We start from the raw sequence: 23001 nt of genomic DNA on the forward strand, positions 1-23001 counted from the left end.
TTAATTTTTGGAAAAAAAACGAATTTTAGTTATTTTTCTATAATTATTTTACAAGTTGGTTCCCCAAAATAGGAATTAGGTGTAAGTTGGTTCCCCAAAATGACGATTTTGAAAGTTGGTTCTCCAAAAAAGGAATCAGGTGCAAGTTGGTTCTCCAAAATGATGATTTTGAAAGTTGGTTCCTTAAAATAGGAATGAGATAAAAGTTGGTTCCATTTTAGTGCAATTTTCCATTTTACAAATGATACGGATTGTATCATCCACAATGTTGCTTTTTGAGAGGTTTCATAACTATACTATTAAAAAATTTAGAGTTTTTTTTCGTATTTAATCAATTTTAACTTTATATAACTTAATAAAAGTTTTATATTTAATCAGTATTATTTATTACTATAGATATATAAAGTAATTATTTTAAATATAATTAATAAATAAATAATGTAAAACAAATATATAATTAAAATAATTATATTTTTTATATACTTGAATTAATATCTCAAATTTACACACATTTTTATACAATTTTTTTCTATTTCTTGATAACACAATTTTTATTTTACATTGAACATACTTTTGGGTTAACTTTTTTTCAAATTTTATTGTACCTACTTTTATACAATTTTTATAAATTTTTTGAAAACCCAATTTTTATTCTTTTATTTGTATATACTTTTATTTTAAGTTAATATATTATATGYTGTATTAATATATTTAAAAGAATTATGTAAAATAAATACATAATTCAAGAAATAATATTTTCTTGATTTAAATAAATATGTATTTGTATAAATTTTAATATATTGAGTTTTATAAATAAGAATATAAATGATATAAAAGTTAAAATGTGGGACCCTGAAAAAGGTAAAGCTTTTGTCATAGTGGAGGTATATTGAAGTATTTTAGTGAGTAAACTAGATTTCATCCCTTTGAAATTGCGATTTTGGTCCCTGTAATTTGTAATTTGCTGTTGTTTTCATATATTGATTTATAATTTATTGTTATCTTCGTTCCTACAGTTTGTAATTTATTGTTATTTTCGTCCTTGAGATTAAATCTACTAGAAATCCTCCATTTAACTTGGGGGTATTTTTATTTTTTTGATTTTTTTTTCTTTTTGCTTCATTAAATATCTTTTTTCTTTTGGTATTTTAGTCATTTTGATTTAATAAAACTATATATTTTTTGATAGAAAAATTAATGCATAAAAATATTAAATTATTTTGTTATCGTTTACGAAAAAATAATTATATATTTTTCATACAATTAGTTCTTTTAATATTTTGATCATTATAGTTTAGTTTTTTATGAATTCGAATTTTTGACACTAACATTATTCAAATACAAGTCATTGACACTTTTAAACTTATTGTAACATATTCATATAAGATTTGGTATAATTGATAACGTGACCAAACAATTGTACATTTTATTAATAAAATCACACACACATTTGTTTGGTAAAAGCAATCTAAAAGAGGTTAGTTGTTTGTTCCTACATAAAATATAACTGTTTGGTCTCTAAAGAAGAAAAAAGAATTAAAATACTTTTGTTTGAGGGATACTCAACGATTTACACTTGAACGATATTAGTAACAAAAACTGAACTCATAAGAAACTAAAATTATAATAACCATATATATGAAAAAACTAAATGTATAAAAATATTTAATCATTTTATCATAAAAAGTAATTAAATAATATAATTTTTCATGTATCAATCTTTTTATCCAAAAATATATAGTTTTATTATATCAAAAAACAAACTAAAAAATAAAAAAAAGACTAAAATGCCCCTGGAGAATTTGAACATAATGTAATATATTCCAAAAACTTTTAAATCTATTAGTTACCTATCCCACCACAACCCCAGCCCTGAAAAAGCCTTGGATAAATTATAAATCACTAAAAGACAAATTGGATAGTAGCAATGTAGCATAGACATATTACCCATCTTTTGTTCCCTTTCACAAAAACAATCATACACTAACACAGACATGCCATGAGGCTTAACCTGTAATTTTGTCATCAGACATGATCTTTCTTTTGTTTGACCAGCCAGCCAGCCAGCAGGTACAACTTCAAACTTGGCTTTTTATACCAAGTACCATCAACTATTTAAGGGTCAGCTGGAAGGTAGTATAAACATTAGAGCAACACGTGTAAAAAGAACATATACCCTTTCAACAAAATATATCCCAGATGGAGTTAGTTAGGTCTGTGAAGGATAAAATGTAAGCGAGAAGTTTCTGTAAAGACTCCGCCACCTAGATCGTATGGTGAAGGAGAGTTAAGGTGAGAAGCATAAAAAGGGATCTAGACCCTTGATCATTTTTAATCTCAAACTCACCCATGAATCGCGCTTGACATTGATCCGGTGCATCTCATCCTAATTTGAATCCAAGGGTGGATATCTCTCCTTAACTCTCCTTCTCACCGGAACCCAACCCTAGACCGTATGGTATAAGATTTACATGGTGTATGTAGAAAGGACAGAAACCCTATGAACTAACCCAACAAACTCCGTATAACCCACATGGGGTGGAGTGACATCTGAAGAAGATGTAGGCAGATTTTCCTCCACCCAGAGGAGTAGAAAAGTTGTTTCTAAACACCCTGACACAGACCCTTATGAACTAATTAAACCAAAAAAAAGAAACAAGCCATAAGAAAAGAAAGTGCTAATGACCCTATGGCACTTTATATATCTCCAATCAAGAGATACTTTCCTTGCATAAACACCATCTTTCATACTTCCCCAAAATCTCAGATGTAGGCTAACAAAGTGATTGGTGGTGTTTTAGATATTACAATTGTATCTGTTGATATAATATAATAAACTAATCAAATTCATTAAAAACGACATTATCTATCCAATCTTTTAAAGTATATAATATTTATATACGGAAAATTGAAGTAGCATATACAATCGGCTTGAACCTTTGACCGTTGAGAAGTTTGGTTTACCTGCTAGGCCAAAGGCTCTTTGGTTTATTAACCATCTTTTATAACATATTGTCTATAGTTCAACTCTTTCGTATCCCAAATATTGTAAAATGTTCAAAGCATGTCAACATACTAAGCATGTGCTTAAAATACTTGACATAATACCATACCACAATTTTAATTATTCAACTCATATCCACAGGCTAGATTTACAATATTACTTGTTTCACTCATTTTAGACAGGAAGGAGTAGAAGATGTGCTCCAGACAATTCAGCACATACTTCATAATATTTGGAGTGTTAATAATCTCAAAATGAAGGCAATAGGGAGCTTACGTCATTAACAAAATGCCACACCTTTTGAAGTTGTAGAAATCTTGATGATCACCTCCAATATTTTCTACTCCTCCCATAACAGGCAAAGATTATTTTCACCCATTCTTAAAATATATACACACTGCATAACCAAAGAGAAAACATTAGGGTCACAGATTTTGGTGTAAGTAGTTAGATCCTGTTTGGTTTTATATCAAACCTAAATTTTATGGACCAAACTGAATGGTAAAAGCCCTCGAAACAAACCAAACCAGTGAATCTTGGTTTGGTTCGTTCCCATGAATTAAATAATCTTTTCGTATATAGATAAATGGGGTGGGTTCCGGTGAGAAGAACCCCTTTTTACAAGAAGTGAGAAAAAGTGAAGGCACCTTTGTATCGGGTGAATGTCTTTCATGAACCCTGTGAAGATACCGTTATATTGTGTAGAAGGTTACAACCTTCAAACAATATTACTTAACATTCACACAATATCAAGGTACCTTTACCTTTTCTCACCTTCTCATGAAAATGAAAATGTCTCACATGATCGACTCTACACAAATGAATTTAACCTCAGCTTCTTAAAAGCATTATAGAAACAAGCTATCAACCATTTTTACTTATAATTAAAAAAAACAGAGTTCCTTTTTATTATAAATAAAATAGATTATTTCTCGATTAATATGAATTGGTTTGACTCGGTTCGGTTCGGTTTGGTTTAGTTCAATGCCTAGAACCACAAACGAAACCTGATGGCTTTGAACTGCTGTTGAACCGAGAAGAAAAACTTACCATTGAGTAAATCAGATGCAGCATCAACCTTAGACAGCATAAAGCCGTACAACCTGATCGATCTTGGTGCGACAGACAGGGCAACCCCAATTCTTGCCTTTGACTTCGTTCAAACAGGACATGCATCCAGCCATGTGACCACACGGGATGCAAGCTCCCTCAACTGGTGCATCCAGGCATATAACACAAGACGAAGAATCATTGTTATCTTTCTCCTTCTCACCTGCCTTAGCAGCAGGTCTAGACTCTTCTACAGATGAAGATAGATCCATAGGAGTGGAATCAATGGTTGGGTAGTGAATCGGACCATCATCCACCATGTCTGAAACCGGAGGTGCTGATGGGACCGAGGGTGGTGTGATGGGTGCGGTTGGGACAATTTGAGAATAGGTGTTGGTGTCTGTGTGGGGATGATAATGAGTAGTGGTGCTACTAGTTCCTACATCATGAATTTCCCATTTGCTCTTTCCATTATGAGTTGCAGTTTCGCTGTTTTGGCTGGTGGAGTTGGTCCAACCAGCAGATGTGCTTGAACCAGAACCGGGGTAAGTATTAGGAGGCACAGGTCTCACACCTGAAGCAGATTGGAGGGATGCGCTAATAGCCAGGGCTAGGTCTGCGTCCTCGGGTGTTGTTTGGGCCGGTCCTTCAACATCAGCGCCTTGATTGTTGAATGGAAATGAAGCATGGATAACCTGAAATGTGTAAAAAAAATATATATGTAAATATAAGCATTTTAAACATATAAAACACCTGGCCAATCACAAACAGTACTCCCTCCGTCCCAAAATAAGTGTCCATGGTTCTACTTAAGTTTGTTCCAAAATACGTTTCCTCTTTTAAAACAATGTAGTTATAATTTACTAAATTTCCAACTTTACCCGTAAGATGCACAATTATTTAAGAGTTGAGAGATAACTGGAGAGAGAGAGAGAGAGAAGGTTTGCCACTAATTAAGGGTAAAATTGTAATTCAATTAAAAAGTGTAGTAATTACACATTTCTTAAACTCTGTTTTTTATTGTCGACATTTATTTTGGGAAGACTATAAATGCCTAGTAGAAACTACAAAGTAAAATTTAACAAATATTCAAGCAAAAATTCGAAAAGGTTAGGGATGGATCACGTAGATGATTCTACCTGAGGAATTCCTTTGCATGCATTGCAAAACCGCTGCAATTGCTGCTTTTCATTTTCATTAACCGGTGCAAGTTTGACGCGTGACTCTGTAGTTGCAAATAAGCTCAGGTTAAGGCAGCAAAAAGTCTACTCCTTGTAGAATAAAGCTACTTAATCACTCGATATGATGATGGACCCTATATTCAGTCATGTATTCATGCTACCTGTCTTTTTGCAGATAAAAGGGCATACATAATCACCCAAAATGATGATTGAAGTCATATTCAGGCATGACCAAGACAGGAATGCTACTTGCAAATATTTGTCTCTTCCAAGAAGCAACAACAAAGACAGTTTCCTACGCAAGCTATTATTTGGTAAATCATGAAGGTTTCCCAAACTTGTTCCTATTTGACGGCTTTGTGGATATTAGCGACCATGACCAAACTTTGTGATGCACTTGGTGGAACCTCGAATATTGATGCATACTATTGGCTCAAAAGCTCACAAACACTTTGGTTTTCTTTTTTGAATCAGCAATACTCTGGAGCTACCAGGGACAGCTTTGTCCCTTATCAATTCTTATAAAACCAAAGCATCATGTGCCAATGTCCCATATGAAAAAAAAATTAGAGTGTAGTGTCTAATCAATTCAATTTAAACCCATATACAAAATTCTTTATAAGGGTGCATTTGGTACGCAGATGGGGCTGGACATGACAAGATTGGATGGGCCAGAGTGAGGTAGGCGGGTGGAAGAATTATGCAAGGTTTTAGGGTTTTAATTTGACATGGGTTTTAGTAATTTACCAATCTTGTCCCATTTGTTCCACCAATTTTGGTGGTATTTCTGTCTCACTCAGTCCTATCCTGACTCGGTCTAAATGCCGCTCCAAATGTCCGACAACAAGGTTTTGTTCTTTCCTGTCCCGCGTACCAAACGCACAAAAATAAGCATAGAACAGAAATTTACCATGAAATGAATGAAATAAGATGCAGGAAAAATAATTTGACTTCTAACTAAAAATGCGTTTTTCGTGTGGGAAGTCTAAGCTACTTCAACTCAACAAACTTACGCCTAACTTGAGAGGACAAAATACATCGCTTGCGTCTCCATCTTCTTGGGACTATACATATAGAAGAAAAACAAGTGGCGTAAAATAGTACGAATTTTACAGTGCACTAGCAAGTATATATTCTGGTCCAAATGTGTAGAAAAATTACTGTTGGAACTAGAAATGATGACTGCAGGATCAGACTGGTTAAAGTTAGGTTCATCCATGTTAGCCTTCCACAGTGCAATAATTGTGCGAGGTTTGGCATCCTGTTTATTCATAAAAACCGGTGCAATATTAGATGCCAAGATTAAATGCTCGAATGAAAACACGATATGACAATAGTTCAAGCAAACAATTAAAGCACATATGCATGCAGAAAAAGGAGGGAACATATGAAATACAAATTGAGATTACTGGATTTTAGTTGTTCAAAAATATTATAATCAGTTATTCTTGCTTACCAGAACCTGAGCAGGGACACAATGTTTTTGTAATCCTAAATATTGACATCCTTACTTTCTATATATAGAGGAATGCAGTCGAACACAAATTCCACTCCAAGTTCAAGTTTCACTAGGCATAGGAGGCCTAAAATTTTGCGAATGGAGAATCCATGAAATAGAACCACGACACATAACCATTTGTAAACATGATATCTACCCAATCTATACAAACTCGGTTCTATCAACCCATCTACCTGGAGATTAGAAATTTGACTTCCTAGAGAATAACACATGTTTATTATCAGCTAATTCACAAAAAATTCTTCTACTATCCCACAACAAGCATAAGTTTGCATTTCGACAGGGGTGGTGCTGATGTGGCGATTTCTAAACTGGACACATGTTTGCTGTAGGATAGTGCACCCACAAGCAGGTTGAGGCAGTGAATTTTCTGGAAAGTAGGGAGCATAGGTTACTAATAAGTGTTTCAGTTCTTTGTCTAATTTTCATTACGAAATAAAAACAAGTGTCTTGGTGTATATGAAGTATCTTACGCTCCTGTACCCCAAAACGAAGCTATTAACTTTTCCATGTTAAATGCAACATAGATACTGATTATGGAACTAATTCATCCCCAACATTACTCCATATATACTTATGGTTACAAAAAAAAAAAAGAACTAGAAGAGGTGTATAAGAATAGCAAGAAAAAGAAAGAGAAAAAGAGAACAGAAGGAAGAAATAAAAAGGGGAAAGGGTCTCCCATTTCAATCCCCAGAGCAAGCTGATAAGATTAATAAAGAGGCACCAAATCAAAAATTCTCTTCTTTCTCAAAGCACGCCCTGTACATTTAGAAAATCTTTCAATGTGATATTATTCTCAAAGATATTATTCTCAATCTCCAGGGCCTTCATTCCTCTTCTTTAGGCTATTTTTTTTCTTTATGACAACACCCAGTATCATCTCCTCTGGGTTGTCAAAGGCAAGTGTATGTGTGAAACAGGTGGAGAGAGGAGACTTGAGAGGAAGAAGGTAGGTAAAGTTGGGGGATTGGTGGGGTAGGATGCACGAAGAGAGATGACAGTTACAAATTCTGAGGTAGTTATCTTCTATTTAATAACTAGTCTAGAATCCTGAAAAAGTTAGAAGCTAAGCAAGTCCAGCCATCCTTGACTTTTGGTTAAGTGGTAGATCCAAACCAACATACCTGTAAACCGGAATATATAGCCAGCTCCAACTTGAAAGGTGTCGTAAGTTTACGAGCTCCGCATGGTAGTATAACTACCCACCTGCAAATAATGCAGTTCAAAAAAAAATTGATCCATTTGCAAATGAGATATACCAAAGAAGTTGAACAATTATCCAGAAGCATTCCAACCAATGGAACCATGCAACATCCACTACGTATAAACATTTAACAAAAGAAGAAAAGCTATAACACAAAGAATCTAGATTGGAAAAACTAACTAAACATTAAACATAGTTAATTCAGGGTCTTCAAGAAAACCACCATATAGCAAGTATAGATCCACACAATTCACAAATCTTAATTATTTATCTGATCATTCAGTAGTCCACCATACAAAAGATAATGTTACTATAACACAGATAAATTGCAATACTTACACTTTTCTAGAAAGTAGTTGAGGAGCAAGTAGTTCAAGAAACCCTGGCCCATAAAGCTCTTGCAGCCAACCAGAGAATAAGCAGATGTGGTTCTAAAATCGCATTATGAATCCTCATATCAGTATAAAATGTGAGAATCTAAGAAGATAAAAGAAAAAAATCAAAATAAAGGGCTTCTGCTGTGCATATCCGAATCACTGGCTTTGTATATCACAATCGTGTGTGAAATAAATTTAAAATGTGCATGTACCTCAATTGCACGAACAACATTGCTATATCCTTTGACTCTTGCAACATCAAGTGCAGTTTGACAGTCATCATTCAACACCAAGGCATTAGCTGAAATTGAAATAATACATATTGTGAAAGGAGTGCCAAACCAGCAACTGATCCATAACAAAAGTAATCAACGACTTTGTAGCAATGTTGCCTTTGACTAACAAGCACATACCACCATTAGAAAGCAGTAGCTTAACCATCTGTTCTAGGCCTCTTTTTGCAGCATGATGCAGAGGAGTTCCGGCATGACGACCTGAAGAAATTTGTTACTGTAAGTGAGAGAGAAGAAACTTTCATAACAAATCACAAGCAAGTAGATCAGGTCGTTATTCAGTTGATAAGATCATATATTCCTGCCATCACATGATATGAAAACAATGGACTGTGCATGCCTACTAAGCAGGGAGTTAAATCTCTACTATTTCATAGAACCTCTCTGTGAAGTTGACTCACAGCAAGCGGAAAACTTGAAATTTGAGTGCCTTAATCTTTACTTAAACTTAAAACTACTTGTCTACAAAACAAAAATGAGTGTAAAGAAGTCTTTTTGGTGAATCACCAGCCTAGTTGTTATCTGACTTCAATTTAAATATTGGTTTTGTCCAGGCTTTGTCCTAGATAACAGGAGCAAATAACAACGCTACGTGTTATCGGAAAAAGTATCATTTTGGGACAGAAGCCTGTGACTCCATGAATGTATTTCAACTATATAATCAGTGTTGTATTGACTGTACATATCAACCATGAGTGTGAAGTGCAATTAGATCCATTTTTTGGGGAGATTCGAATTACGGTTTAGATTCGTTGTCGAATCTGAATATTAACTATTCATAGTACAGCGGTCGGCTGTTAACCGATTGGTCGTAGCTTCGAATCCTACTTGAGGAGATTTGAAAATTCCAAGAACTTCGCAGTGGCTCCCTTCCATGCCACACACTGCTCGAACTTGCAGTCAGTCTTTCGCTCATTCCTTCATGACATCATTATACATGAAATGAGCCCTCCAGAATAGTATTTATTTAGGAAAGTAAAAGTAAGTTTATTTCCCATGTTAGTCCAACATTTTTATACGTTTTACACAACCATTTGTAACAAGGATTTTACATTTCTTCCCAAGCCCAAACCAAAGTACACCCTTGTTCAATACCTGTGTCCTCTTTCCCCAGGCAACTTTACGCAACTCAATTGACCACTAATTATGAAGGACATCTATGGTTAATTTACGTACTATACCCTCAAGGATAAACACCAAATTGATCACCATGCAGTTTTTGAGCTTTAAGGAGAGTATGCTTGTCTATAGACCAGTAATTGTGGATAACTTTTAATTAGGATGATATGAATGTAGCAAAATAAAAATTTCAACTCTATGATAACAGCAGGAATTCCAACCCTTCCTAACAGGGAGCCCAAAACTATATATGGAGCTCTCTCAAAATACTGTCTAGAACCCTATGAACCAAATGTACAATTTTCCTCTCCAGGAAAAACAAGTCATCATTTGATGAAAACCTGCTATAACGCCACTATCCTGATTTCATTATCCATCGGGATCCATCCTATAAACATTTCTGCGCAAGGTGGTCCAATGCCAATATGCCATTAAGATAAATTTGAACATATATCTTCATATGTACGTATAGGCAATAGGAACAGAGGAACAAGGGGCTGTCGACTTGATAGCACCAAACAACTACATGTCATAGACAATGTTCAAATTTTGAACTCATAAGCTCTCCAGTATGTCTAATGTACACTCCAACTAAAAAGAAAACCTCACCAGAAAGTCTCCCCTTCCTTCCCGAATTTACCATTCAATGGGAAGTGAAGAATTTACCAAGTAAATATTACTAACTTCATAACTGACGCATCAAATCAACTGCATTTTGTATAAAAGCATCATACATCCATAAGAACAGCAACAATTACGTATAGACTCTAAAGGGCATGAAACAGCTCACCTGGACGGTACGCATTCACATTGGCACCCAATTCAATCAACGTTTTTGCAACATCATATAGCTGTGGATTCATGGAAGCCAGTATCAGAGGAGTCTTTCCTTCCTTGTCCATCCACTACACCAGAAACAACAGCTTACACAGAGTTAAACACATAATTGCACCACAAATTTCCCTCCATTTCAAGAAAATTATATCCTAGTTCGATGATCATCTGTTCCAAAAGATTTATTTTCTTCTTTCTCTAAAACTGGCCCATTTCAAAAATAACTACCCACTTTGGAAGCCGAAATGTTACTTTCCAAGAGAAACTGTTACCTAAATTAGAACTTTAAAGGGGTAATAGACGTAGAAAAAAATGATGTTCTTAATTTGCAACAAAGCCCATATCAATGTCCATTAAAAAGAAGATCTGATCCCCAACACAGAGAGTACGTGATCATTGTTTACACACCAAGTGATTTATCGCCATGTTAAAACATACAGCCTTGAATTATGGACCCGGAACAAATCAGTTCCCCAATTCTAAATACCTACAATGAATTTTCTTCGAAATGGATCATTTATTGCGCTTACCTCAAGACCAGCACCTTCGCTGCGAAGCGATTTGATGCCTTCAGTTGTGCCATAACTGACTTGTTGATACAAAAGCTCGTCTTTGGATTGCTGTAAACCCATTTGATAATTTTTTTTTGATAAACTTAGGGTTTTGGTACTACCAATCAACCGACCAGAAGGAATTGATTTCTTGAAGATCCCCTAGGAAAAATGGATTCTACTTTTCTGCATAGTCTGGACAACAATTACATATATCGGTGGCGTTGATACGTTATCTTCGTGACGAAGATTATACGTTTGACTGTATCTAGAACTTGTTTATGATTCCGCGTGACAGATAACCAATTTTTGGGTTTTCAACAAACCATGGGTTATTCATGTGGGGTTTTTAATAATAGTTAAATGTATGAAATAATAATCTATTTTTATAAAAAAATTTATTATAATATTTTATTTTTGTTTTTTTTTATTATAATAATGTATTTTTAAATTATTTTTTATTAAGATATTGTATATTAAAAAAATTTATCTATAATTATCTTTTAAACCGGTTAACTCTTTGATTTTTTTGTTTGTGTGGCTTTAATGAGGTGATGTGGATGACACATCATTTTGATGACTTAACTAAAATTGAAATAAAAACATATTTCAAATTATTATTAGTGATTTTCATTTTTCATTGCTATTATCTAAAAAAAAATTAATTTTTTTTACTTTTTCTTATTAAGTTGCATTTAAATTAAATATTCTTAGAGTAAAATATTTATTAAATAAATATGCAACATTATTTTCGAGATATATTTTATTTGTATAAAAGACAACTTTTCCTATTTTATGTTGTTCAAATAAATACATATATTTTAAAGTTCTCTTTAAAATATTAACGAAATAAATTGTTATCTACTATTTTTTAATATTGTTATATTAATAAATACTTCAAAAAAATCTAATTAATTTAATATATTTATATGTCAAGTAAAAAGTTTTTAAACAAATATAATATATTCGTCAAGTAAAGATAATATTTTTTGGTAAAAAAAAACAATTCTTATTTTCCTTTTTTCAAAAAACATATATTTTTTTAAAAATATTAACGAGATAAGTTGTGTTCTACTAGTTTTATTGATATTGGTATATTAATGAATAATTTAGAATTTTTTTAATTCATTTAATACATTTATTAAAAAAACATGTAAAATATCTAAATATTAAAATTAAAAATACAGTGTTTAATAAGAACTAGTAGATGCTATAATAAAATAATTTTGAAAGTACAATGATGTAGTAAGAAAGTCACATCACTATAGTACATGTGGACAGCCTACGTGGACAATGAGGTGGCTTGGAAACCTAGTACAATGGGTAAATTTAAATCAAAAGGTTACCTAATGCTATAATGGGTAAATTTTTCAAAGTACAATGTCCTAATAAAAAATAATTTGAAAGTACATTGCTGTAATAAGAAAAACTGAAAGTACAATGTTATAATAAAGAAATTTATGAAAGTAGATTGTTATTTTATGCATTTTGCCCTTTTAATAATGATTTAATACATAATCGTTAATCGTCAGAATGGTCAGAATGAATGAGAGGCTTGGTATGATATAGTAATTGTTTAACTGATATCATTTTAACTTTCTGTATGGTTTAGTGTAGATAACTTTTTGTATGGTTTAGTGTAGAATGAGAGTTGTTTGGACTGAATGCAATTTTTATGTCTCTCAACACTCTAGCATCATATGTAATACCCTCTCATCCAGCCCAAACTTACGTGAAAAGAAAATTAAAAACACAAATAGCTAAAATATTTTGATAACATTCACTCCTTCCTCTACCTTTATAACGAACTTATTGATCAACATGCACGATTGCATGTACGAGAGTTCTATCTAACACGCCAATTGCCCTCTTTTATTAAAAAAAAAGTGCAAATTATTAGACACAATTGTATGTTTTGGTTTTACAAAAAATAATAGAAAACTTATCAAAAGTATTCGTCTGAGATTTCTTTGACGTTCTACATATTTGTCGTTCCCTCGAAAGATGTTGCTTGTATAACTTCTTTTACAAATTTCATCATTACCCATAGTTACCTCAAGGAAATATCTATCAGTAGTCTCTATGGAGTTTGAAATCTTCGTTTAACCATTTTAAAGCGTTCATTATGACCAATAATCATTAAAAATATAGCTATTTTTTGTATTGTTTTGCAACTAATTCTTTTGTTTAAAATGTTGCATAGTAGTATATATGTGTCATGAGAAAGCTTAATCAATTCAACACATTGCGTATTCGATCCGCCAAACAATTATAGTGTATATGTATGTTCAGTGAATATAGAAGTATTATCTCTTATACATTCTATTCTTGATGAAAGTTTGTATTTCCAATATCAATAGATGATCAAAACTAACAAAAGTTCTTCCTCAAAGTCCATGTATTACCTTGAAAATAACAAATAATACAAACACATGAGAGAGACATGTATTAAACATGAAAACAGCATAAACAATTTCTCCCAGAAACAAATACATATCATTTTAGATGTCCATGAAAAAACATATGTTCCCAAAAACAAACACATGATATTAGTTGAATCCAAAACACAAATCTTCCCAAAAACAAAGTTTAATCCAAAACACAAATTTTCCCAAAAAAACAAAGTTTAATCCAAACCCAACAACTAAAGTAGTCCATACTTACGTCATAAGTCTAATTCAACCCTCATTTCTCCGGCTCTAAACACATCCACATTTTCCCATAGTCGACACTTTCGCCTAAAACAAATAATGTTAAGTCATCAATGGTGCACCCCATCCAAGGTCCTTCAACCTCTTCAAGCAATCATCAATATCATTGTTTTACAGTTGGTGTTCCATATTTTTCTAGGGATATTCATAACCTTCAAAATAGTCTTTTAAACTTGGGCTTTGTTAGAATTACATGTTTATTTAGCTTTCTGCTTTTTTGCTTTGGTTTGAAGGACGAGAAGAACACTCTTGAGTTGAAGTTGGGCCCCCAGTTTCTTATGTGTCAGGCATAACTTCAACATCTTCATTCAAGTTGCGATTTTTCATATGTTATTGGTCGACGATAATGTTATGTTTCCTTTCAATTCTTCTCCAACATTATTTATTTTCTTTTTATACTACTATTTTTGAGCATCTTGAACAAATACTTTATGATTATTTAAACTAACAGGTACTCTATCTTTAACTATGGTATTTGTTTTGCTTTGTTGATTTTGACAATTGTGTTGCTAATGGGTTCCAAAAGAGATATGTACTTTGACTTTGAATGTCAAGCACGTTACATTATATGATTTACCTTTTTCCAATTTCTATTTTGCTCCATTGACATTGAAGTTAAGTGAAAAGTCTATATCTCATTTTTTTCTTAATGCTACAATCATAAGTTTTATTGGGTCCAAATTTATACAAAATTTGAATAGGGACTGTTGTTCAATTTTTTTATCAACACATGGAGAGTTTTGCCACCCTCGACTCTCTTTAAGCGACTATTGATTTCCTATGAGTGGTTTTAATCTTCATATTCATCCTCTTTGTTCAATTCTAATGGAATTCTCGTCCCAAGGTTTGTTTCATTTCTCCATCTCTTCACGTCAAGGTACTATCTAACTTATTTTTGTATATGCAAAGATCTCAGTCTTTTTTGCTTCTAACAAATTTCATAAAAGACTCACTAAGTGTTTTGGTTTGATTTGTTAAATATGCTTGTGTGTTTCAATAGCTGAAAGATATATCCAGGAAGGGATATTAGATTCAGTAGAGCAGACTCTTAGGTATACCTTATATGATCAGATTATGCATTAAAATTGTTATTTTTTTTTATTTTTGTCATGATACATGTGATTATGCATTAAGATATATTGTTCTCTATTTAGGTGGTTGTTTCCATTTATTGATTGAAATAGAAGATTTGTGTGTTTGTATTTTGGTCTTTTTGTTTTCAAATTCAAATGCAAGAGGTATTTCCCAATCTTTCCAGATTTATGCAAATAGATTTCATGTTTTGATATTTGCTCAAGGTTATTAGAATGTTCAACGTGCTCTTCATTTAATAATGAATATCTCTTCAACTTGTTTTTAGGATGGTTAACATTTGAAGTGTTTGTATTATGAATCATACTGTATATATTTCACATTTGCTGGGAGTGGTTTGTTGTTTATGTATATGAATTTGTAACACCTCATACCACACATTGCATGTAACATATACTCCATATACAAGAAATACATGTTTATACACCACATAGGTCCCCTAGTACATGAATCTATCATTTCAGAATACATGGTCCAAAAATTCCAAAATACAATTCTTATACTAATCAAGATTTATCTATCAAAACTATACATATCATCATTAGCCATTCTTCATGCAGATAAACACATAGGGAATTATCACATTTTCCCTTTTCCCTAACCTTCTGCAATTCCTGCAATAAATATTTAAAATTACAAAACGAGGGTTAGACCGAAAAGTCTAGTGAGTTACCCTATTTATGTTATTGCAGGGTGAAAATACCAAAACTTTTAAGTAAAACAATTTTTCACAAATATATGAACAAGTAAGAACATAATACTAATACCTTTCACTTTTCAAGCCAAATCCTCTGCTTGCAAACAATACATCAAATCCAAACAGGTTTGCACTAACCAAATTATTATAATGCCACTTTTAAACCTCTCAAATCAAATAAGGTTTATTCAAAGTTTCAGACCAAACCTGTTATCTCCTTCTCAATAACATCTAGATTATGATTTCCAGTAAGAACACTGATCCTATTCCTTTAAATCACAAAGAAATAAAGATTCCAGACCACGGTAATCTTAAAGGATATGATAATAAGAGTTATATTACATAACGCACATACAAATGCCACTCTTATATCCAAATGTACACCTCTACTTGATATGCCACCCTTATCCCATGGTACACCTCTCCTTGATATGTCACCCTTATTTCTCCCATCAAAATATTTTCACAAAACAATTCCATTTAGAATAGACCGCAGTCAATGGAATTATTATCAGTTCAAATTCATTTTATCAAAAATTCTCATTTCTCAACAAAATCAATGAAATGATATGTCAAAACATAATCCAGTCAACCTTGGCCGGATTACTAACCCGGACAATACTTCACTATGTCCGATTTAACACTTAGAGTAAATTCTCAACATTTTTGTCCAGATTACTAATCCAGACAACACTATGCATATTCGTCCGATTTAAATAAACTGGTCACCTTTAATCATATTCATACTTCTCCGATCAATGTAATCAAGCTATTTATAAAGTTCAAATCTCACTAATTCTCTACATTGTACACACCATGTGTGATTTAGACTAAACCGGCCAACAAGTGTCCAATTTATGAGTAAACCGCCCAACCCTTTGTCCGATTTAAGACCATATCGATTAATGCCTTAGGCGGTTTAGCCTTAAACCGCTCATGCCTTAACCGATTAAGCTTTAAACCGCTCACCCTTTGTCCGGTTTAACTTAAAATCGCTCAACACTTATCCGAGTAAAACTTAAATCATGTGTAAGGCTTTTAAAACATAATTCAATGTACAATTCAAGAGGTTCAAAACATTTTAACCACTCACCTTATAACATCTTTTGAGAATGCTTCTTGAATCCGTTGAAATTAATCCGGTCAAACCTTCTTCTTTATAAATCGCTCAATCTTTTCAAGAATAGAAACCAGAAGAGTACAATGGAGGCTTAACCTCCCTTTTTATACCTTTCTAAAAAGGTATGGCGGCTCAACCGCCTCTTATGCATTACCACCCATATGCATGCTACTTCATGCATGCATACATATACCATGCTCACATATTATCCATACATATATATTTTATATTATGCATATAATACCTATGTGTAAAATACACATACTCATGTTTTTAACCTACGTAAGCATGTATCCACATAGACAATTAATTTACATAATAAATACCTTAGGTAATAACCAGGACCCTGTTATCACATAATTGGTGATATGTTCACCAAGGAGCAAAATGAACTTGTTGAATCAGCAACAAAGATGGTGTATGGCTTGATACATTGTGGTTGTAATTGATCCCAATTGATGATATATTTTCAAATTTGTTGATTCATTCTTACTTGCAGGTGCCAATGCCTGGTTGTGTTTTCTTGTATTATGTTGCTCGGAGCATAATCCTTAATGATACAAACCCACCCATATTTTTCTACTCAGGCATAAGTTTTGATGATACATATAGCAAACAGAGTAGTAGAATTATGAGGTATGAGATTACAACATTTTGAGGCATTGCTCTAGGTTATTTCCCCTATGAACTTATTGATAATTGATCAAATATATTTGATCATTAGATGATTCTTGAGCCACTTAGCCAATTAGTTGATAGTTGTCTCAATCTGACACTATATGTTGTGCCCAAGAGTTTGCTTTGCTTTGTTAATGAGGGATTTATATGGCTGGGACGAAAATTAGGATTCTTAATCTTTTTATATTCTCTTATTGTTATGAATTTCCAATTACTAGCACTGCATATCTAATATCTTTTTTTCCATGACATATGGGAATTTTTCTTTGAGTGTAGGTAGACCAATGCTTTTGCTTGTTGTGTTATGTAGCATATTGGCTTTCATTTGGGCTTTTGGTTGTTGCTTTGGTTTATGTTTACTCTTGTTGTATGGAACTTCTTCATCATATAATTTTCTGTTGTATAATTGCTTTCTCACTTAGGGTTATTAATGGTTTTCTAAGAAACTGAAGTTGTTTTAAGCAGAATCTGATGGATAGTGGGTATGAGCTAAAGTTTTGATATATGTTGCAAATATGTTATATAACATTTAATTTATCAAACATCTTGTTTTTTATTAACATGTTTTGTCATAGTAACATGATACAAGATATTCTCCCACTCATGTTCCTTTGCTATTCTTGTAATAAGATGTGTAATTGAGTACATTAAATGGTTAATGCATCCATGTTGTTGAACATAAAAAGATATACATGTCAAATAGAAGGGGGAGGGGAGGTTAAGGTAATTCATCAATTCCTGATTAAAAAAAAGAATCTAGGTCCAAAAACTAACATTTGAGTTTTCTAATAGTTCCAACGTGTTATAATCGGGTATATTGATTTGGAAGGTTTGCAGTGGATTTTGAAATATTGCGATAAGTTGAAGGGTGTGTTTTGAAAAGTTGATTTAAAATCTTTAAAACTGCACCGCCTCATGTGGAGATATTTGTATAAATACGTTTTTCTTTTATTTCTTTTTGGTTGGGGGATAAGAAAAGAAAAACAAAAGAAAAGTTGGTGAGTATTTTGGTTACTGGTTCGAGCAAACAGAAGGAAGAAAGGAAGAAGAAAGCTTACGTGTTATTATCAGATTTTGTTGCTGACTGAAGTCTTCCATCTAATTGTTACACAAGGTGAGTTTTTATTTCAAAAGCTTCATTTGATATGCTTTCAAGAAGGAACCGTGTGGGTTTCAAATTTGGGTATTTTTTAACACGATCATGTGTTATTTATTAGCATAATTTGTGTTTTGATATGTTATGATCAATTGATTAGAATAAGAGCGGCATAATCATGATGTGTGTATATTTTAAATAAGGGTGGCATAATCAGGAGTAGTGTATGTTTTGAAATATGGGTGACATAATCAAGAGCATGGTAAATTTGAAATAAATGTGGCATAATCAAGAGCAGGTATATCGGGATAACTGTGGCATAATCAATAGTATGTGAAAGATGATATTTTGATCATATGAGTTGTTGTGATCGCATCAGTGTGGTGCGATGAGTTTGTGTTATCGCATTTGTATGATGCGATGATTTGAAGTGATCGAATTAGTGTGATGCGATAAAGTGAGTTATCGTATCAATGTGATGTGAGGAGATAGGTTTATCACATCAGTGTGATGCGACAAAGTGGGCTATCACATAAGCATGGTTGGAGGAGTTGTGTTTATCGCATCAGTATGGTGCAACAAGATGGTATGATCGCATCTTTATGTTGCAACAAAAGGTGTTATCGCATCTGTTTGATGCGATGAAATGGGTGATCTCATCCTTGTGATGTGATGAGTTGGTTGTCTCATCTGTATGGTGCGACAAAAATGATGTTTGATGCGATAAATGTTATTATATGTTAACTTTTCAAAGATTGTCTTTCCAAAAGTGTTTTGGTGATTTTCACCCTATAATAGCTATCAAGGGATTACTCAGTAGACCTTATGGTCTAACTCTCTTTTGTTTTTAAAAATGTGCATTACAGGTCGAGTACATTCGAAAGGTAAAGAGAAGGGAAAGATGTCGATAAAAGTGTTTTAGCTTTTCATCTGTGTTTTTGATGAACGCATATTTTGTAGAAACTGAGTTTACGCATATATTTGTGAAGTTGTATTCTCCAAGTCATGTACTTTGTGATAAAAAGTTTGTAGCTACTTTTGCTAGAAATGAGATGCATATTTGGGACCACTGTGTATTATTTAATTTTCATGTTATATGAAATATGTGTGTTTTATGCAAATGTGGCATGAGGTGTTACAAGTTTGGTATCAAAGCCTGAGTTTAAGAGATTTAGGTATTCAGTTTGATGTCTAGACTTAAACTATATATTATTTGCATAATATGTAAGGTAAATTCAAATTACTACTGGCCAATATAATCCTGAGTTTACAGGTGCATATTTGTACTTGAATACTTAATTATAGTTGGGAATGTGATTATATATTAAATTCTTATGAATTATTAGAAGAAAAGTAACTCTCGAAGATTTGAAAAAATTGCACTTATTACCCCGGAGGAAAGGGATAGTCCACCAGAAAATATTCCATAAAATCCACCTACTAGTCGGGGCAGAGATATGGGTATAGGTTGGGGAAGAGGCATAAGTATTCTTCGTAAAATTCATGCTGAACAAGAAGAATCAATTCAAGTAAATACAAATGATGAACAAAATAGAAACAGATTCACGGGTCAGGATCAGACTCAAAATCATGAGTATGTTACTCGGGATATGTTATGAAGAAATGGGTAAACTTCGAAATACTCTAACATCTTTAATGAGAATTCTTACTCATGGTGAAATTAGAAGAGTCGAGATTAATCCACAAGTTCCTACTATCAATGAAAAAGGAGGTGATATCAAAATGTTTTTAACAGGTAAACCTCCAACATTTTCGGGTGAAAGAGATCCAATCAAAGCAATGTACTGGTTGAAAGAGATTGAATCGGTTTTTAATACCAATAAATGTTCATACAAGGATAGGGTCAGATTTGTTGTTTCAATGTTAAAATCTAACACCTTATATTGGTGGGAAGTGGAATCATTATCCTAACCAGATATGTTGAGAACAATGTCTTGAATGGAGTTCACTAACAGATTAAAGAGCAGTTTTGCCCAAATGTTGCAATCAGACAGTTAGAGGAGAAATTTTTGAAACTAGAACAGGGAAATATGACTGTCTGAGTGTATATTGAATTTTTTTTAGAACATTCCCGATTTGTGAAACATTACATCTCTACAGAGGCTCGCAAATTTGAAAGATATATTTGGGATTTAAAACATTTTATTCAAGAATTTGTAATAGCAATGGATCCTATCACCTTTCCATCTTCAGTTCATGTTGCTGAAACAACTGAAAGAAACAAGAACAGACAAATGGGAGAGGTCGAGGAAAAGAGAAAGTGGGACGGATCGTCAACTGACTTCCGTATACCAAAGTTTGTGAGAACCGATAATCGTCCATTTCAAAGATTTAATGGAAGATCCTGTCCGAGGTGTCTTCATATTTATCAGGATGACTGTAATGTGGATCAAAGAATTTGCTATAGATATGGAAAATCAGGGCATATTTCTAGAGATTGTCGAATACCTCAATACTATCACCATTGTGATTCTCCAAATCATATTAAAATAGAATGTCCTCAATTAAGGAATCAAATAGCAAATTTTGTAGGTGGAAATCAGAATAACGGTGGAAGTATGAAAAAAAGTGAACGAGAGAAATTCTAGATGTGGTGACAAGTACGTTTCTTAGAAACTCAGTATATGCTAAGGTGTTATTTGATTCTGGTGCAAATTATTCTTTTGTGTCATCTTCATTTGTTGATTGTTTATACATGAAACCTATACCTTTAGACTGTGCATTAGTAGTAGATATTGCTAATAATAGTCAAATTTCTGTCACCATAGTTTTTGATGACTGCCAAATTGAGGTAAAAGGGTATGTGGTACCATTTTGATTGTTTCCTATGCCTATAAGAGAATTTGATGTAGTCTCGGGTATGAATTGGTTGTCGGTAAGATACTGATTGTGATATACGGTGATCGGCGAGACCGTCACATTAGCTTGATTTCTGTTTTGAAAGCACATAAGTGTATTCAGAAAGGATGTCAAAGTTTTTCTGGCATATGTAATTGATACCAAGAAAGAAAAGAGTAAAGTGGAATCTATACCAGTGGTTAGTGATTATCCAAAAGTGTTTTTAGATGAGTTAACTAGTTTACCCCCAGACCGATCAGTAGAATTTCGAATTGATCTAACACCTGGAGCGACATTAATGGCTTGTGTACCGTACCGATTGGCCTTCTGAATTAAAAGAGTTGATGACTTAATTAAAAGAATTGCTTGATAAAGGTTTTATCAATACCCAATACATCTCCATGGGTGCTCCTGTTTTATTTGTCAAGAAATTGATGGATCTATGAGAATGTGTATACACTATCGTAAATTGAACAAATTGACGATAAAAATAAATAAATACCCACTATCCAGAATTGACGATTTATTTTATCAGTTGGTTGGGGCCAGTTATTTCTCAAAAATTGATTTAAGATCTAGCTACCATCAATTGAAGGATCAAGAAGAAGATGTAGCTAAAACTGCATCCTATACCAGATATGGGCACCATGAGTTTTGGTGATGCCTTTTTGGTCTGACCAATGCACCAGCAACGTTCATGGATTTAATGAACAAGGCATGTATTCAATATCTCCATAAATTTGTCATTGTCTTTATCGATAATATTCTTATATACTCTCAATCAGAAGTGGAACACGTAGAACATCTTCGTATAATTTTGGAATTCTTGAGGAAAGAAAAATTATACGCCAAATTGTCAAAATGCAAATTTTGGTTTGAGGGAGTTCCAATTCTTAGGTCATGAGGTTTCAGAAACAGGCGTTAAAGTTGATCTGGTTAAAATTGAAGCCATCGGAAAATGGGAAGCACCAAGAACACCAACATAAATCAGAAGTTTTCTAGGTTTGGCTGGATACTATAGAAAATTTATACAAGATTTTTCACGTATAACAACACCATTGACCATATTATCGAGAAAGAATGTGAAGTTTGAATGGGAAGAAGCGCAAGAAAGAATTTTCCAATTGTTAAAAAGACGATTTGTGTAGCGCGTCGATTTTGTCACTACCAGAATGATCGAAAGATTTTGTGGTATATAGTGATGGTTTGAAGTTGGGTTTGGTTTGTGTTCTAATGCAACGAGGGAAAGTTATTGCCTATGCTTCTAGACAATTGAAGGATCATGAAAGATAATATCCCCCAAATGTATGGAACTTGCAGCCCTTGTTTTTGCCTTAAATATTTGAAGACATTATCTGTTGGGACCAAGTGCTAGATTTATGTAACACCCTAAAAAAATATAATTTAAACCGAAAATAATTAACGAGAACCAGGATCTTGATGTAAAATTTACCTAACAAAAGGCAATAGAATAGCGTTTACTATACAGCTACAGAGAAGATAAATAACAACCTACTCATCTAGATTATTCTATATCTAGATTAATGACGGGTGTTTCTATCAATCTCCAAAAATACTGTAACAACAAAAATGCAACGCTCAAAAGTAACAAA

The 23001-nt window shown here is 33.0% G+C and overlaps 1 protein-coding gene across 2 annotated transcripts; it reads right to left on the reverse strand.

Moving 5' to 3' along the window:
* Positions 1 to 3019: 3019 nt before the first annotated feature.
* On the reverse strand, positions 3020 to 11401 carry LOC112529232 (putative E3 ubiquitin-protein ligase XBAT35). 2 transcript variants are annotated; one of them, XM_025140402.1, is made up of 11 exons: positions 11115 to 11401; positions 10541 to 10655; positions 8752 to 8832; positions 8551 to 8639; positions 8301 to 8392; positions 7882 to 7963; positions 6397 to 6496; positions 6249 to 6299; positions 5194 to 5279; positions 4055 to 4749; positions 3020 to 3401 (listed from the first exon to the last, which is right to left on the reverse strand). In XM_025140402.1, exons 1-10 carry the CDS (start codon positions 11214 to 11216, stop codon positions 4084 to 4086), a joined length of 1464 nt encoding a protein of 487 aa, XP_024996170.1. In that variant the 5' UTR covers positions 11217 to 11401; the 3' UTR covers positions 3020 to 3401; positions 4055 to 4083. The 2 variants fall into 2 exon arrangements, with proteins under 2 accessions (XP_024996170.1, XP_024996171.1); XM_025140403.1 differs by lacking the exon at positions 6249 to 6299 and having other exon boundaries at positions 11115 to 11400.
* Positions 11402 to 23001: the final 11600 nt, after the last annotated feature.

Source organism: Cynara cardunculus (genome assembly GCF_001531365.2).
Source record: "Cynara cardunculus var. scolymus isolate 2C chromosome LG 16, CcrdV1, whole genome shotgun sequence".
Taxonomy (NCBI): Eukaryota; Viridiplantae; Streptophyta; class Magnoliopsida; order Asterales; family Asteraceae; genus Cynara; species Cynara cardunculus.